The sequence below is a fragment of the Cetorhinus maximus genome, unplaced genomic scaffold (assembly GCF_964194155.1).
Source record: "Cetorhinus maximus unplaced genomic scaffold, sCetMax3.hap1.1 HAP1_SCAFFOLD_174, whole genome shotgun sequence".
Classification (NCBI taxonomy): Eukaryota; Metazoa; Chordata; class Chondrichthyes; order Lamniformes; family Cetorhinidae; genus Cetorhinus; species Cetorhinus maximus.
Window position 1 is genome coordinate 104,658 of NW_027596157.1, and position 17,803 is coordinate 122,460.

At 43.9% G+C, this 17,803-nt stretch overlaps 1 protein-coding gene across 1 annotated transcript in view; it reads right to left on the reverse strand.

The window, feature by feature from the left end:
- Positions 1-17,500, reverse strand: part of LOC144672963 (E3 ubiquitin-protein ligase RNF167-like) — a 78,241-nt gene extending 60,741 nt beyond the window's left edge. Inside the window, exons 1-3 of the mRNA XM_078534968.1 lie at positions 17,405-17,500; positions 5,641-5,766; positions 2,499-2,585 (exon numbers count right to left, since the gene is read on the reverse strand). Of these exons, the coding sequence (XP_078391094.1) occupies positions 2,499-2,585; positions 5,641-5,739 (186 nt within the window). The 5' untranslated portion in view covers positions 5,740-5,766; positions 17,405-17,500. The remainder of the gene's footprint in view (positions 1-2,498; positions 2,586-5,640; positions 5,767-17,404) is intronic.
- Between the last annotated feature and the right edge of the window lie 303 nt (positions 17,501-17,803).

Consider the following 17,803-nt stretch of genomic DNA (forward strand, 5'->3'; position numbering starts at 1 on the left):
AGTACAGCTACAACACTGACATCTACCCAGCAATGTGGAAAAGTGTCCAGAAATGTCTTGTACACAAGCAGGACAAATCCAACCTGGCCAATTACCGCCCCATCAGTGTACTCTCCATCATCAGTAAAGTGATGTATGGGGTCATCAACAGTGCTTTCAAGCGGCACTTGCTTAGCAATAACCTGCTCACTGACACTCAGTTTGGGTTCTGCCAGGGTCACTCAGCTCCTGACCTCATTGCAGCCTTGGTTCAAACATGGACAGAAGAGCTGAACTGCCAAGGTGAGGTGGGAGTGACTGCACTTGACCAAGGCAGCATTTGACTGAGTGTGGCATCAAGGTGCCCTAGCAAAACTGGAGTCAATGAGAATCAGGGAAATCTCTCTGCTGGTTTGAGTCATACCTAGCACAAAAGGAATATGGCTGTGGTTCGAGTCATAGAGGTCTACAGCACAGAAAAAGGCCCTTCGGCCCATCAAGTCTGCGCTGGTCAAACAAGTACCTAACTATTCTAATCCCACTTTCCAGCACTAGGCCCATAGCCTTGTATGCCATGGCATCGCAAGTGCACATCCAAGTACTACTTAAATGTTATGAGGGTTTCTGCCTCTACCACCCTTTCAGGCAGATTCCCAGCACCCTCTGGGTAAAAAAATTCTTCCTCACGTCCCCTCTAAACTTCCTGGCTCTTATCTTAAATCTATGCCCCCTGGTTATTGATCCCTCCACCAAGGGGAAAAGTTCCTTCCTGTCTATCCTATCTATGCCCCTCATAATTTTATATACCTCAATCATGTCCCTCCTCAATCTCCTCTGCTCCAGGGAAAATAACCACAGTCTATCCAATCTCTGCTCATAACTAAAACTCTCCAGCCCAGGCAACATCCTGGTAAATCTCCTCTGCACTCTCTCTTGTGCAATCACATCCTTCCTATAATGTGCATTCCAGAACTGCATGCAATACTCTAGCTGTGGCCTAACCAGCTTTTTATACAGTTCCAGCATAACCTCCCTGCTCTTATACTCTATGCCTCAGCTAATAAAGGTAAGGTTGTTGGAGGTCAATCATCTCAACTTCAGGACATCACTGCAGGAATTCCTCAGGGTAGTGTCCTTGGCCCAACCATCTTCAGCTGCTTCACTGATGACCTTCATTCCACCATAAGGGCAGAAGTGGGGATATTCGCTGATGATTGCACAATGTTCAGCATCATTCGTGACTCCTCAGACACTGAAATATCCATGTCCAAATGCAGGAAGTCCTGGACAATATCCAGGCTTGAGCTGACAAGTGCCAAGTAACATTCGTGCACACAAGTTCCAGGCAATCACCATCTCCAACAACAGAGAATTTAACCATAACCCCATGATGTTCAATGGCATTACCATCACTGAATCCCCCACTATCAACATCCTGGGGGTTACCATTGACCAGAAGCTGAACTGGACCAGCCATATAAATACTGTGGCTACAAGAGCAGGTCAGAGGCTGGGAATCCTAACTCACCTCCTGACTCCCCAAAGCCTGTCCATCATCTACAAAGCACAGGTCAGGAGTGCGAAGAAATACTCCCCACTTGGATAAGTGCAGCTCCAACAACACTCAAGAAGCTTGGCATCATCCAGGACAAAGCAGCCCGCTTGATTGGCACCACATCCACAAACATTCACTCCCTCCACCACTGACGCAGAATGGCAGCAAATGCTCTGCAGCAACTCACCGAGGCTCCTCAGACAGCATCTTCCAAACCCACGACTGCTACAACCTAGAAGGGCAAGGGCAGCAGATACAAGCGACCACCATCATCTGCAAGTTCCGCTCCAAGCCACTCACCATCCTGACTTGGAAATATATCGTCGTTCCTTCACTGTCGCTGGGTCAAAATCCTGGAGCTCCCTCCCTAACTGCACTGTGGGTGTACCTACACCACATGGACTGCTGCGGTTCAAGAAGGCAGCTCACCACCTTTTCAAGGGCAATTAGGGATGGGCAATAAATGCTGGCCCAGCCAGCGATGCCCACATCCCATGCATGAATGAAAAAAGCACAGCAGCCAATTTGCACCCAGCAAGATCCTACAGACAACAATGAAATGACCAGGTCATCTGTTTTTTGGTTTAATGTCTCATCTACAAGAAGACACGTGTGACCGTGCAGCACTGCCCAAGTACTGGACCTAAGCGTTAACTTGCAACTGTGTTCAAGTCTCTGAAGTGAACTTGAATCCACTACCTCCTGACCCAGAGGCATGAAGATAACCCACTGTGTCACAGCTGACTATATCTTCCTTTGTGTCATGTGGTAATATGAAACAGTTTAAATGATCTGAAATCAACAGGTAGGTTGTGGCTAGTGGAGAAATCTAGCTGCCCTGTCCCTCCCCTGTTTCCCTCCTCCCTTTCTCCCACTTTGAGGACATCCTGAGATGGTGAAAGATGCTACAGAAATGCAAGTCTTTCCTTTGATTCTCGTTCTTTAGTGAAAGCAATAAACCTACCTGTAGCCCTTCTTTTAGCAGCTGGTAGCCAAACATTGATGGCAGGTCTTCAAAGGTCATGGTGGTGTTGGGGGTACTGTTTGTGTACTGTGTAAAGAAACAGACCCATTATTCCTGACCATTAACATGTTGTTTGTTTTTTCTCCTGCTCATGCCAGGCAATGCAATATTAACATTCATCTTATGTCAAAGCAGACAAAAGCTCTTCCTACAACAACCAATTTCATAAAGGGTGCATGACAAGAATGGCTGAGGATTACCGGCAGGTTTCGGACTGAAAGGGATTTTACATGGAAGTATAATTTCCTGTAGGAGCAGAAGGAAACACGTCAGCCAGCAGAGTGGATGGACAGATGTATTACAACACAGAAAAATGTGAAGTATTTTACTTTAAAAAATCTATTCAAATGGTAATGTGTTACAAATGCAAAGTTGATAATATTGCTATGTTTTTGGACTGTCTCTAATTCCAAGTAAACAGGAGGAATGGGGGGGGAGGGTGGGGTCATGTCATCTGCTTCAAATTCTGCCCAACAGGCCTGGGTGGGTGACTTGCTTGTTATGGAGACACAGGCAGCCCAGGCTGACTTACAGAGTGGAAGGTGCAAAATGTACACACCTGTAAACAATGGCAAGAGCAGCAGTACTGACTGTGGATAGACTTTCAGTCTACAAGTTGTGGACAGAAATGACAGAGAGGGGTCTCACAGAGAGGAAAAAGATTGCAGTTGGCATGCGGTCAGTAGAAAGGAAGGTGTCCGTTCTATGGGCTGCCAAGCAGAATGCTGGAGGGTACGTGGTCTCTGGTTAGAGATGCATCCTGTGGCCATTTAAGGAATCTGGAAGATTTGTCCTGGCACAGCTGGACCACAACAGGACTTCGGAGCAGGGACAGGCCATTTCGCTCTTTGAGCCTCCTTCACCATTTGATAAGCTCATGGCTGATTGTGATCTCAACTCTACTTTCCTGTCTGCCCTCCAGAACCCTTGAGTCCCTTGTCAATCGAAAATCTATCTAACTCAGCCTTGAATAAGTTCAATGGGCCTGCCTCCACCTCTCTCTGAGGAAGACAATTCCACAGACTAATGACCCTAATGACTTAAGAATTGCCGGATAAGTTTATTACTGTTAGTCAGTTTAGGATTTCTCTGGAAACTGAGAAAAGCCCCTCTCGACAGTCACTCAACATTATATCTCAGTAAAAGAGGGAGAGGCAAACCCGAGGGAAGCTGGGAGCGATGTTGGGCTGGTTCCTGTAAAAATGCTTATTCTGCAAAGGGTGGGGCGTAACATGCAATTACAGCATGAAATTTTCAGTTGTGTTAAAAAGTTGAATCTTTTCTGTAATTTAGGGTATAAGTTGCTTCGTAAATAGTGTTTAGTCAATCTAGCTTTTAGTTAGTTACAGTAAAAGTCTTAAAGCTTGAATCCTTGTCATGTGATCCTTTCAGTGGGACCCTGGGAATTCAAATATCTCCTTAAAGGTCATTGGTGGCTACAGAGAACGTAACAAACATTAGAAGTATATCTGAAATGGTATGACATTTAGCAAACAAAGAACAGGGAGAGTTAGGGGTGCAGACTACTGAACTTAAAGGTTAAGAGTAAAGTAAGGCAGCAAAAACCATTGAGATTCCAAGTTATATATGAAGATATAGAACACAAAAGTAAGGAAGGGATGATGAATTGGTATAAGACATTGGCTGGTCCACATAGGAACAGGAGTAGGCCATTCAGTACCTCGAATGTGTTCTCCTATTCGACAAATCAGGACTGATCTGTATCCTAACACCATCCACCCACCTTGGCTCCATGTGCCCACTTTCTTCCCATATCCCTTTTCACAGTTACCTATCAAACTTGTGCCTAAATACTGACATGGTGGCTCCTTCAATCACTAATTTTGATTGAGGATTGTGAAGTTCTGAAAAGTACTATGTAAAAATAAATCTCTTGCTTCTGATCCAAACCTCTTACATTTAAACCATCCAAACGACTCCTTGTTCTAGACTGTGCAACCACTAGAAACAGTCCCTTTCTATCTAACCTACCCCATCCCTTCACAATTTGGAAGACTTGCATCAAATTACCAGGTAATCTCAGGAATACAGCACCAATTTCCCAAGTCTTTATTTGTACTTGTACACTCATAGCTGACAGCGTCCTAGTAAATCTGCTCTGCACAGGTAGTCCAGTGGTTAGGGTGAATGAGTAACACAGAGGTTAAGCCGAATCCCGTTCTGGCACGCTGTGAACTGAATCACTAAGTCTGGTAATTGGTGGGTACAAGAAAAACATAAATGAAATGGACAGCAACCAGATTGTTGTAACAACCCTACAGGTGACAAATGAGCTCCAAAGAGGGGAGCTCTTTCCACACTTACCCTGTCTGGTCCACACCAGGATACACTAGTCCCACAATATCTGGTTGATTCTTGATGCTCTCAGGGCTACTAGAAATGGGCACAAACTGCTGCTCACATCCCAAGAACACGCAAGATGACAAAAACCCCCTCTCTTGCCTCAATAGTGTGGAGCCCAAATCTGCACATAGTAAGACTACAGTTAGAGAACTAATGCCTGGTACAGGTAAGTCATTCCATCTTGACTTTAATAATCTTGCATTAAAACACAGTTTCCTCTTTCTGATTTTTAATGGCCTTGCCCATTTGAGAATGGCTTTTAATGCTTTCTGAACCTGAATCTCACCCAGCCTTCTCCATTCAAATTTAATCATTATTTTGGCTTTTTTTTTTAAACTAAAAGTTACTATTCCACACCAAGTGGCAATGAATTCCATCTTTACTCCCTGTTCTACATCTTATCAATATCTCCCTGCAGCTTCCTTTGGCTCCCTGAATTCCTTACAATGCCTCACATTTGATATCATGATTGATTACTACAACCTCGACTGCCACTCCTTGGTGAATTCAACTGGGTTAGTGCAGACCCGTGATTGAAGATGCTTGGGGCCTTGCTGTGCTGTATAATTCAATATTACACCAGCAGTGCATTCACTTGCTGAATTCAAGGTTAGCAGGCCAGCACGTTACAAATGAACCTCCAGTCTTTTCAAGCGTGGGCCAGTGAGTGAGGGAAAACAGGTTATTTTCAAAATGTTAATTTTTAAGCTTGACTTACTGCGCACACATATCCCTCCACAGCTGGTACATCCATCAGGAGGATCGGCAAAACAAAGATGGCACAATATGGCATTGAATAGTACACACCCGCAGGCATCTTGAGTCAGAGAATCTTGCACAGCACCTGTCCCAGAAAGCAAGAAAGCAAGTCAGTGTGAGATGCTCAACAGTTCAATAGGGTGGATCCTGCAAAATTGCAGTATAAATTGTTGTTTGGCATTCTTGCATATGTCCTGATGAGTACAAGACAAAAAGTTTCGACAGCTTGTCTCTTTCTTCAGCAATACTACAAGCTTCCTCTGCAGACCCAAACAGAAAGCTGTGGTCAGAGTGCTTCAGGTGAATAGTTCCTATCAGTACAGACAGCCGCTGCCACATTAATGTAACAGGCTGTGCTTGAATGGCACAACTCACAACATTTCTTATATGATTAAACAATGGCATCAACGTTGCAGGAGGAAGAGGATGTGCTCATTCAGCACCCAATGGGGTAAAATTACTGTATAAATGCTTTCCATGTAGTTCCTAGGTTTCTCTAGCCCATGAACAGTGACGCCTCTTTCACTGATCACTGGTTTTTCGAGGACATTATGGCTTGTGGAAGACCTGCACATTACACCCCAACGTATAGAGCACAGTTCTGCACAACTGTTAGAACATGGAGTTACAACTACGACATTTTTGATGGGACAGTAGTGTTGAACACTGCCAAGATTAAAAAGAGGGAAGATGAAGCGAGTCAAGTAGGTTAAGTGATGCCAAGCTCCCAGTTTCTCAAAGCCAGAATGTCTGCAGGCTCTGGGAGAACTCAGGCCAGGAAGCCTGTTCCTTTTTGGCAGCATTACAGGTTTAATAAAGCTTTCATATTATAGGCCAGGGCTTGGGAGAGCCATCCAAAAATGTACTGAATTCACTAACTGAGGCATCCTATGAAGTAATAAAAATCCCTCAGTTTTCGTATCATCCTCGTAAATTGTTGTTTCACTTTCACCAGTGCTTCTCTAATGCCTTTTTCTAGTATCAAGGCCAGCAGAGCCGTGCACAATACAAAGTGTGGCCTGACCAAGGTCCTCCATAAGTGTAATGTAACTTCACTAATTTTGGATTCTTTATCTCTAGAAATAAATCCCATTGCTTTGGCTAGGTCCAATCATTAACATAAATTACAGACAGTAGTCCCAGCATTGATCCTTGTGGAGCACCACTTTCTAGCTTTTGCCAACCTGAATAACGAACTTCTAGCTCTCCGCTTTCTGTTTTTAGCCAATTTGCTAAGCATTCAGCCATTTCTTCCCCACCTATTTACCCTATAACTAGCTTGCTTATTTTCCCACATTTACTGGAATACATTTCTCTTAAACTCTACTGATTATGTTTAAAGATTTCCTACCGTTTTCCTTCGCTTTTTAAGGTTTTTTCTCAGTTTGCCTACTTTAGTTGCACCCTTATTTCCTCATAACTTGCTCTTTTCCAAACTATTAACTTGATCTTTGTCCTACTTTATGTCACTCTTTGACCCTAATCTTAAACCTCACTATGTTGTGATCACGATTATTACCTACACTTTTATATTTGTTCCGGTTATTAACAATTACAAGATCCTGAAATGATGCTTTCCTTCTTGGACTTCTCACATACTGAATGGCAAAGGAGTCCAGTATATGCTGTAAAAACTCCATTTTCTTTTGTTCTTTTGTGAATTCTTCTGCCAGGTTACCTGGAGTAGTTGAAATCTGTCGCAAATGATGTTCCATTCCTGCTAATCATAGATTTGTCTACACATTACTTCTTCCAGTTCCCCTCCACTATTCGGTACTCTATAGTACACCCTTATTAGGGTGATGGATCCCACTAGGAACATAAAAACAAGAATAGGCCATTTAACCCCTTCAGCTTGTTCCGCCATTTAATGGGCTCTAACTCCAAAAAGCTGCCATTTCCCCACTTCCTTTAATCTCTTTGGTTAACAGAAATCTATCAATCTCAGTTGAAACATTCTGAATTGAACCAGCACCAATTGCTGTTCGTGGAAGAGAGCTCCAAACTTTTACAACCCTCTGTGTGTAAAGGAGTTTCCTAACGTCACTCCTAAAAAGCCTGGCTCTAATTTTTAGACTTTGCCCCCTAGTTCTAGACTCCCCCAACCAGTGGATACAGTTTGTATTACCTTATCTGCTCCTCTGAAAACATTGATCAAATCACCCCTTAACCTTATATGTTCCAGGGAATACAACCCTACTTTGTAGAATCACTCCTCATAATGGTACTGGGCCTTCAAGTACATTCAGGTAAATCTACACTGCACTCCCTTCAAGGTCAATATATCCCTCCCAAGGTATTCAGAACTGGTCACAGTGACTCCAGACATGGGTTAACCAGGCATCTGTATAGCTGAAATATGGTTTTTAACCTTCCTCCCTTTTTGTCCTTGGACTCAATCCATGTAGATTCTGTATCTATCTTACTGCTAGTTACATACTTCTTCCTACTGCCATTATGTTATATTTAATTAGTGCAGCTACTCCCCTCCCCTCCTAAATGTTGCAAAATTGTTGCCAATCCTCTTCTCTACGTAGCCATGTTTCAGTCAGCCCTTTACCTTTACGTCAGAATCATTGCTACAAACTGTCTCAATTTCATTCATTTTGTTATGATATGAACCTTGAGTCTTACCATATCAACCTTGAGTCTTTTTTGCACCTTCGCCAATGTCATTTCTAAGACAAGATGAGGTGTTAGACCAATTAGCCAGGATTCTCAGGTTTTTGCTTTGAAAACCCACAAACCTCGTGGTCAAGGTTTAGGACATAATGAAACTCATTTGATTCATTCATTCAGAGGCGATCATCGTCTGTCTCAGTGTACATCTGCAATCCATATACAATACCTACACTTACATGTACCTCAGGCTTCTTTTTTACTTTAGGTGGTCTGCCAATACAGCACTGTTGGTACATATAAGCTAACTTCACTAAGGATTTTTTACTTTTCATAAAAGTAGCCGGATCACAACACCAGCAATATCCTATAATATCTTAACTTGCTAGTCAGTCCCTCAGCATACTTACCCAATGAGATGCTTTATGCTTTCACAATTAGTAGTCTGACAGGTAGTGGGGGTTTTTTAACTCCTCAGCAGATGCAGCAGTAAATCAAATGCAAGCTTAATACAATTTTTCTTTACAATTATATTAGAAGGGAAAAGGTTTACAAACAGATACAAATGAAAATGAGGAAATGACAAACTCAGCCTACGGAGTAGAGGACGAGGAAAGTAAACCCGACATTATAGGGAACTAATGACAAACCAAGCAATGGAACTTAATAAAGTTAACAAACATAAAAATAGTTTTTTTTAAAAATGGCAGTAAAGACTGACAAATACCCAAAACTTGATGGTTTCGACCCAAAAGTTTCATAAAGGAAATTGGAGACACTTTAGCCAAAGTGCTTCCAAAGTGCTCTTGATTCAGGAATTGTCATTTTAGATTGGAAAATTGCACATGCAACTCTGTTATTTAAGAAAGGAGAGGAAGAAAAAACCCCGGAAATTATAGGCCTATTAGTCTAATATCTGTAGTGGTGAAGTTATTGGAATCGATAATTAAGGAGAGTGTGGCTGAACACTGATAAAAATTCGAGCTGATTAAAGAAAGCCAATATGGATTTGTAAAGGGTTGCTCATGTCCAATTTCTGGGGTAAGTAACTACAGTAACAGACAAGGGTACATTAATGGATGTAGTTTATATGAACTTCCAGAAGGCCTTCAATAAGCTTCCACATAAGAAAACATAAGTTAAAATTAAAGCTCATGAAAATGAAGGCAAATGATTGACCAGGTTAGGAGGCTGGTTGGTGGTAGCAGGCAGGGTGTAGGATAATGGGTATTTACTCGATTTGGAAGTGACTATGTTCTCAGTACAAATGCTGAAAGTTTCCTTACTGTTCTTGTATCTTGGTGAATAGATTTTGTATGTTCTTTCTGGCTTTTGTCATTTCATTAATGCAGTATCCATTAATTACGCCCTAACCAATATTTTGTACAAATACATCATTACATTCTTTCCTCCTCTATTCGATGCTCCACATTTATAAAAAGCAAAACATCCTGCTGGTTTTATTTTAAAAATGGCTTTTATCTACCTGCAGTCGTACATTGATTTCAAAAAATCTTTCAGGGACTTTGTAACATACTGGACATGAGTTACTTTAACATTTTTTGAAAGATGTGATAAGGTGCATCATAAATGCAACAGCAGACGACAAAGATGTGTGAGTCAACTACACGTGGCCTGGAGAGCAAATTAGTTGAAGGATAAGGTGGATATGTGGAGTTAAACCATAAGATGTAGGAGCAGAAGTAGGCCATTCAGCCCATTGAGTCTGCTCCGCCAGTCAATGAGATCATGGCCAATATGATAATCCTCAACTCCACTTTCCTGCCTTTTCCCCATAACCCTCGATTCCCTTACTGATAAGACTAATCTAAATTAATAAGTTAATCGATCAAAAAGGAAAAGATTTGGTTCACCTTGCCACGTCTCACTGGGGATAGTGTGCTGTAATATCAAGCCCCACTGCTCCCCGAGCCGCGACAAATGGGAAAAGTTTGATCAACCCACCTAATTGTTTAATTTAGGTAACAGAATGCAAACACCAGGTTTGTAAACTTAATAAGTAAATAACTGTTTATTGAACAAATTGTCTTTAACCAGTGGCAAAAGAAAGAAATATGAACTGCTAATTTCTAACTCTATAACCTAAACTCTACCCCATCTTAAATCCCGATACACACGCATCCAAGACACATATGACACACAAAAACATGGATTTTAAGGGTGGGATAAAACAGTTCAATAGCACCAATTCCAGAGTACAGGATTCAATGAGTTGATTTTGGTCGATGTCTTCCAAATTCCTCTCAGTCCTTTGTTGATGTTAGTCTTCCAGCACTTTCAGTCTTTAGTTTACTGGTTGAGCACTTGCCTTTCAATGTCTCTCACAGTGAGTTTCCCCTTTGCCTCTTGACAGGGGTTTTCAGAGAGAGAGGTGGTTATAGAGAGATGAGGAGAAAAAGCCAGCTATCTATTATTGAAGAATTACTGGAATCTTACACACACAGGAGAGGGGTTTTAGGTCTTTTTCCTTTCAGGCTAGGAGCTATTCTGCTGCAGTGCCCTTATACAAACCCTGGTCACTTGGTCAGGAGCCAATTAAAACGTTGTTGCCAGACAGTTCCCCATTAGACTAGACTTCTCCTCGGCAGCGTCCTGTCTTTCATGGCACACTCTGTTCCAGGACAGCAACACTGTATATATCCATCAGACTGTTCTAGTAGACATGTCTTTCAAACTGCAGCCATTGTAATCCACAGTCCAACAGAAATAAAAAGATATTTCTTTACAACCTTAATGAATGGTCTTGTTCTGATCAATACTTCCTGGATTAGCCCTGGAAGATTTTTCCCTCAAAACTTGTTACACCACACAGTCCATCAAAACAGTCTTCTTCAACTTTGTCACATAATTTTGTAATTTTATCATTTAGTCTTGACACACCTATCAACAATGTATACCATCCCCCAACTTAGAAAAGGTTTTTATTACAGTGCAGCCAACCTATGGCCTCTAAAGTGAGTTTGCCAACTGAGTTCCAATTATTGTCAGCTTTGTCCTGTCCCCATGTCAACTAAGAACTAAGTTCAGACTGTCAAGCGCATTTACAAAAGCCTTTACAATCAGAGAGAGTACATTCACTCTGTCACTTCTGAACGGATTCCAATTCAGATTTTGCAGCCGAACAGCCAGTGTACTAATTCAATTCTGCCAGACAGAAAATTGTTCCACAAGTCAAAGCAGCAGCAGAAGAAATTCACAGAACCAGAGAATGTTATAGCATAAAAACAATCATTGGCCATTGTCTGTGCATCTTAATTGAATCCCACTCTCCTCTTCATTTACATACCTTTTAACTTCATTCTTTATAATTGTTATGGGCAGGATTTGTGTTGTCCCTCCCAGTCCGTAATCAGGATGTTTGTATGTAAGATGTGTACCCTTCCTTAACCTTAGAGTGAGTTTTCTTAATTAAAAATAAATTCCAGCCACAGGCTTTCTGGTGATTTTTAAACTTAAAGGAAGATATTTAATATAATACACTCGCTCCGGATGTTCGAATGCAACGTCTCAATCACTCGCTCTGAAAAAGAGTCATACATGCTCGAAACATTAACTCTGTTTCTCTCTCCAGCATTTTCTGTTTTTGTCTCAATCACTTGTCTTACTCACACTATCACACGTGCAAAAATTAGATACAGATGAAGCTAAAGCCATAATTATGAAAACTGAATTTATAATTCAGTCTTCATATCGATGCAGGCCTGATGTCATCTTGGTTGAATTGATGCTTTAGTTGTAGTGAAGGTTCTTTAGAAACAAAGGATTCTCATGAAGTGGCGAAGTCTCCTGTAGACAAATAGCCAGGAGGTTGGTTCTCAGATAGACTTGAACGCTGGAACAAGACTTTCAGCTAAGATAGTTCAGCTGTTTCAGGTGTTTCTCTCACACCCGGATTTGCTTCAGGATGTATTATAATGCAGTCCTGGACAGGTAATTCCAGTCACATGATTGCAGGGTTAACATTTCTGGGGTCCAGACCACTATGATACAATAGCCAATCACTCTTATCTCTGTCTCAACTTGAGCTCCTTTGTTCAATATGGCACTCTGAGACCAACAGCCTAGCAATAGGGGGAGATTGTGGTATACTGGTACTGTCACTGGACTAGCAATCCAGAGGCCCACACTTTCAGTCTGCGGACATGGGTTCAAATCCTAGCACAGCTGGTGGAATTTAAACTCAGTTAATAAAAGCATGAAACCAGTCTTCAGCCAATTCGATTCACTCCACATGATATCATGAAACAGCTGAAGGCACTGGATACTGCAAAGGCTATGGGCCCTGGCAACATTCTGGCAATAGTGCTGAAGACTTGTGCTCCAGAACTAGCTGCACCATTAGTCAAGCTGTTCCAGTAGAGCTACAACACTGACATCTACCCGGCAATGTGAAAAATTGCCCAAGTATGTCTCATCGACAAAAAGCAGGACAAATCCAACTCGGCCAATTACCACCCCATCAGTCTACTCTCAATCATTAGCAAAGTGATGGAAGGGGTTGTCGACAGTGCTATCAAGCAGCACTTACTGAGCAATAATCTGCTCACTGATGCTCAGTTTGGGTTCCGCCAGGGCCACTCAGCTCCCAGCCTCTTTACAGCCTTAGTTCAAACATGGACAAAAGAGCTGAACTCGGGAAATGAGGTGGGAGTGACTGCCCTTGATATCAAGGCAGCATTTGACCATATCCAGTCTGGCCTACATGTGCCTCCAGGCCTATAGCAATGTGGCTGACTTTTAACTGCTATCTGAAATGGCCTAGCAAATCACTCAGTTCAATGGCAATTAGGGCTGGGCAACAAATGTTGGCCCTGCCAGCGATGCCCACATCTCAAAAAAGAACCAAGCCAGGAATTTCCTCAGTGACCACGGCCCAAAGGTTAGACCCAAAAAATGCTCTCCAATTCTCCCCCCACTCTGTCACTGTCAAGCTCTGTTTAAATTTCCTCTGAATCTCGTTTATGTTGATTTTACGTTCCACCGTATTTTAACAATTGGGGCCTAAGGAAAGTACCAAACTTGCACCATGTAAGTATGAAAATTAAACTTTTAGCTCATTCAACCAACTTCCGTGCACATTTAAAACCAGCAACCAGGGAAAATTGAACAACTTTCCATATCATCGAAGACGCATTAAAACCGAAAATAGTGCAGTCAGTGAGGGTTAATGTTTTTAAAAACTCCAAAAATCAGAATAAAACACCAGCAAAATCACCGTTTCCCGTTAGATTTGAAAATCTGGTAATTTTAAGAGAGCCTCAGGGAAAATGCTTTTGTAGGAAACACAGACCCAAGATTCTGTAACTTGCAGAGGGGACAGTTAGTTATATGAGCAGAGGAGGTGTGATCAGATCCAGGGACCGATAGACGGGCTGCAAGTAAGATTGAGAGGATTTGAAGATATTTTGCTTAAACTTGCTACTCACTCACACCCAACATTCTGTGATTTTTTTAGGCTATGTAATTAATTAGTGCCCTGGTTACCTGCATCTCTGCACCCAAATACAGAAAATTCAAGGGCCAATGTTTAAACAGGTCTGAAATCCATTCCTCTTGCTGATCGAAAATAACACTAAATTTCTCCAGATGTTGACAGTCTGATTACTACACAATTCATCATCAGCAAAATCATGAGCTGCTTGCTGGAATAGCAGAGCTCACTTTTAAACCAAGGTATTTGTTAGCTAATTTCTCCCATATCTCCAGCCTACAGGCACTGCCCAGTCTCAGAATAGCTGCAAAAGCACAAACTTGAGTACATTTTGCAAAGGTGAATTGTACACTCAAATCAGATAGTACAGAGATAGTATAGTTTCAGAGAAACAAACAGGCAGTGATAGATTTACCCTCTTCCCACAATAATGTTCTCACATAAAATCAGAGAAACATTTTAAATAGAATAGCTGGATGGCTGCAATTAAGTCCCAGTCAGTAATATAACTATGGACAGGGAAGCAAGCACGAGCACAATGGTAAGCGCTGTGTGAATGAGCACCTGAACATTTGTATTTTTTCTGTCCCCAAGGCACCCTTGGATGAAAACTACAGAGCATTCTGCACATAAATACACCTAAAGCTGTGTTTGCCAATTATACAGAAATGAGGTGTACAAGATTATTAGGGGCATGGGCAGGGTGTTCCCCTTAGTTGAAGGGTCAGTCACAAGGGGAAACAAGTTCAAGGTGAGGAGCAGGAGGTTTAGGGGGGGATGTGAGGAAAAACTTTTTTACCCAGAGGGTGGTGACGGTCTGGAATGCACTGCCTGGGAGGGTGGTGGAGGTGGGTTGCCTCACATCCTTTAAAAAGTACCTGGATGAGCACTTGGCACATCATAACATTCAAGGCTATGGGCCAAGTGCTGGTAAATGGGATTAAGTAGGTAGGTCAGGTGTTTCTCACGTGTCGGTGCAGACTCGATGGGCCGAAGGGCCTCTTCTGCACTGTGTGATTCTGTGAGATCCTGGAGGCCAGATGCTTAAAGTTTCTGAGGGATCTAGTGGGCAAGGATTATAGAGATGGAGGGCAGGGATTGGGAAAGAGCAGAACTAGTGATTGGAGCAGAGACTACGTTGACAAGTATTGGGTTAAATAGGTGGTATAAAGGGTAATGGGAAAAGAGCAAGCATACAGGATTTGGGCCACTGTTCAGCTAAATGACATACACCAGAGTGTCTGGGTCAAACAGCCAAGTCTACATCTTGTGATTGCTATGTAATTGGGTTGTTTGGGCTTTAAGAACCAGATTGGCAGGGTTCATTGGTCGGAATTACAAGTTGGGCATCTACTGCAGAAATTCCCTGTATATAAACTGTATACAATAACTCCTGGAGGAGGATTTTCAGACAGTAACTTATCCAAAAAAGCCAGTTATACATAACCATGTAGTGATTGATATGAAGCAAATGTAATCTGCTGGGGTGCATCAAAATCAAGGTACACCCTTTAAAAAGTCAGTTCTGGTTGAAGATTGTGTCAGGTTTGTGAGGTACAATGCTGGCCTCACTCACTTGACCATCAGCCATGTTGACTGACTGCACTCTCATGGGTTTGTGCAGTTTTACAAAAAGTATAACACAGGGCAGATAGCACACAGCCAAACAAAATACTATGGCACGCAGGCAGAGAAGAACATGGCAGAAGTTGCTTCTCAATGAAAAGTGCCAAATTACAAGGTATCCAGACAGGAAGTTGCCAAAAATGTATCAATGTCGTGTTGCCCTGTTGTGTGACCTCTCTTTTATTAGGGTCATTAACTAATTGCTTAAATTATGGATCTTCCCCACCACTGTCTGAAATGAGCCAGAGCAATCAAAAGTGAACAAGAGTAGTAACTTCATAGCCAGAGGGAGTCCAATGAAAGCTGATGATGGTGTTTGCAGGTCCCGAAACAGTAAATGGCAGGCTTGTTCATTGTCTCTTATACATACCTCCTCACTAAGGCCCTCATATTATTAGTAATACCTTCTCCTAGGGAGGTCTCACTGTGGGTAATGCTGGAAGGGGACAATTTTCCCTTCATCTCACGACTATCAGAAGTCCAGGAGGATGTAGGCAATGGGGGAAATGATAAAAAATGATGCAAACGAGAAATGGCTCACAGATGCAGAAATCAGATTTAGGTACTCCTCACCCTGCCTGTCTCAGCTCCGTCTCCAAATTCTGCTCGAGCTACCCCGGCAAGTGCAAAAGTAGGAAACTCAAATCTCCAGAGCCACTGGCTCTAGTTATTGATGAGGACTCCTGTGGACTCAATGGCAAATCACAGAAAGGATCATCATTGGGGAGAATTGATTTTGAGGGAGAAAAGCCCATTTTCTGCCATAAAGAGTGACTTGCCCTGACTGTACATTGAAACGGCACATCCAACATTGCACAGAACTGTAACAATGGTCCATCGACCCCATCTCATTCAATTGAACTGCCTGCCACCTGTAACAGGTCCTTGGGGAATTCCAGGGGTGGAGACAGGAAATGGAACAATTGCCAGAGACACTCTGCCTACGGATAGGTACACAGCCAGAATAGTTGAATTAGAAGAGAGATACTGGAAGGAGGATGGTGTGATGGTTCACTTTGACAAAGGTGACAGACAGGCCAAGAAAGAAGAGGGGAGGACAATGACCATGGTCAAGAGATGTCACCTGTAGCTTTGCTTCTGAGGTTCATTATGTTTACGCAGTGAGTGTAAAGGGTGTTAAGAGTGCATGTATCTACAAATACACAGACACAGTCTATTCACTCGCTTATATAAACATCCTACATACGTATCACTGTGGAGATGTGGACCTGCCATATACAGTCACTGTCAATATTTCTTTGTGTAGATAAACACGTTTCTCCCCTCCCCGCAGCGGACAGGGAGCCGGTCCTGTTCCCTACCCCTTAAAAAGGGTTAGCTCCTGTCAGGACTCCCAACACCCCCAGAGGAATGGAGATGGGTCATCAACCAGGGGATAGTGTCAGCCCATTCACCCCCCCCCAACCTCCCCACCCGCAGGGAATAGTGTCAGCCCATTCATCCCCCCACCCGCAGGGAATAGTGTCAGCCCATTCATCCCCCCACCCGCAGGGAATAGTGTCAGCCCATTCCACCCCCCCCCCCCCCCCAAGGGATAGTGTCAGCCCATTCACCCCCCTGACCCGCAGGGGACAGTGTCAGCCCATTCACCCCCCTGACCCGCAGGGGACAGTGTCAGCCCATTCACCCCCCCCCCCCCCCCGGGGGGACAGTGTCATCCCCCCCCCCCCGGGGGGACAGTGTCAGCCCATCCCCCCCCCCCCCCGGGGGGACAGTGTCAGCCCATCCCCCCCCCGGGGGGACAGTGTCAGCCCATCCCCCCCCCCGGGGGGACAGTGTCAGCCCATCCCCCCCCCCGGGGGGACAGTGTCAGCTCCGCTGTTCTCGGTCCCGCCCCCGCCGAGGTTGTTTATTATTTATCCCCCCCACACGGGGCTTCTACTTTGCATCAAGTGATTAAATCCGGGTGGGAGGGGGGGGAGGGCGGCGACAGACCCTGGAGCGCCGGATCCGCTGGGCTCTGAGACCCGGAATCACTGTCAGGCCCGGATTAACCATCACTCACCTCAGCGTCTTTGTTGTTTCTCACAGGCTCCGATCACCTTCATTCCCATCGCTGCATCAAAATGGCGGCGCGCCCCGGCCCCGGCCCCGCCCCCCCAGGGGGCTAGGCCACGCCCCCCAAAGGCTGCCTCAAGATCCAGCTCCCACCCCGGAAGCGATCTAGACCTTTGGGGCGGGCAGGGGCGTCGGCAAAGGGGGCGTGGCTTTATCCAGGGGTGTGGCCTGAAGCCGAGGGTCGGGGCGAGTTGTCCGCGCCTCCAGGCCCCGCCCCACGACTCCAGGCCCCGCCCCACGACTCCAGGCCCCGCCCTCCGGCTCCAGGCTCCGCCCCTGGCTCCAGGCTCCAGGCCCCGCCGCCATGTTTGGATCTGCAGTCTCTGGGGTCTCTCAGCTGGGTGTA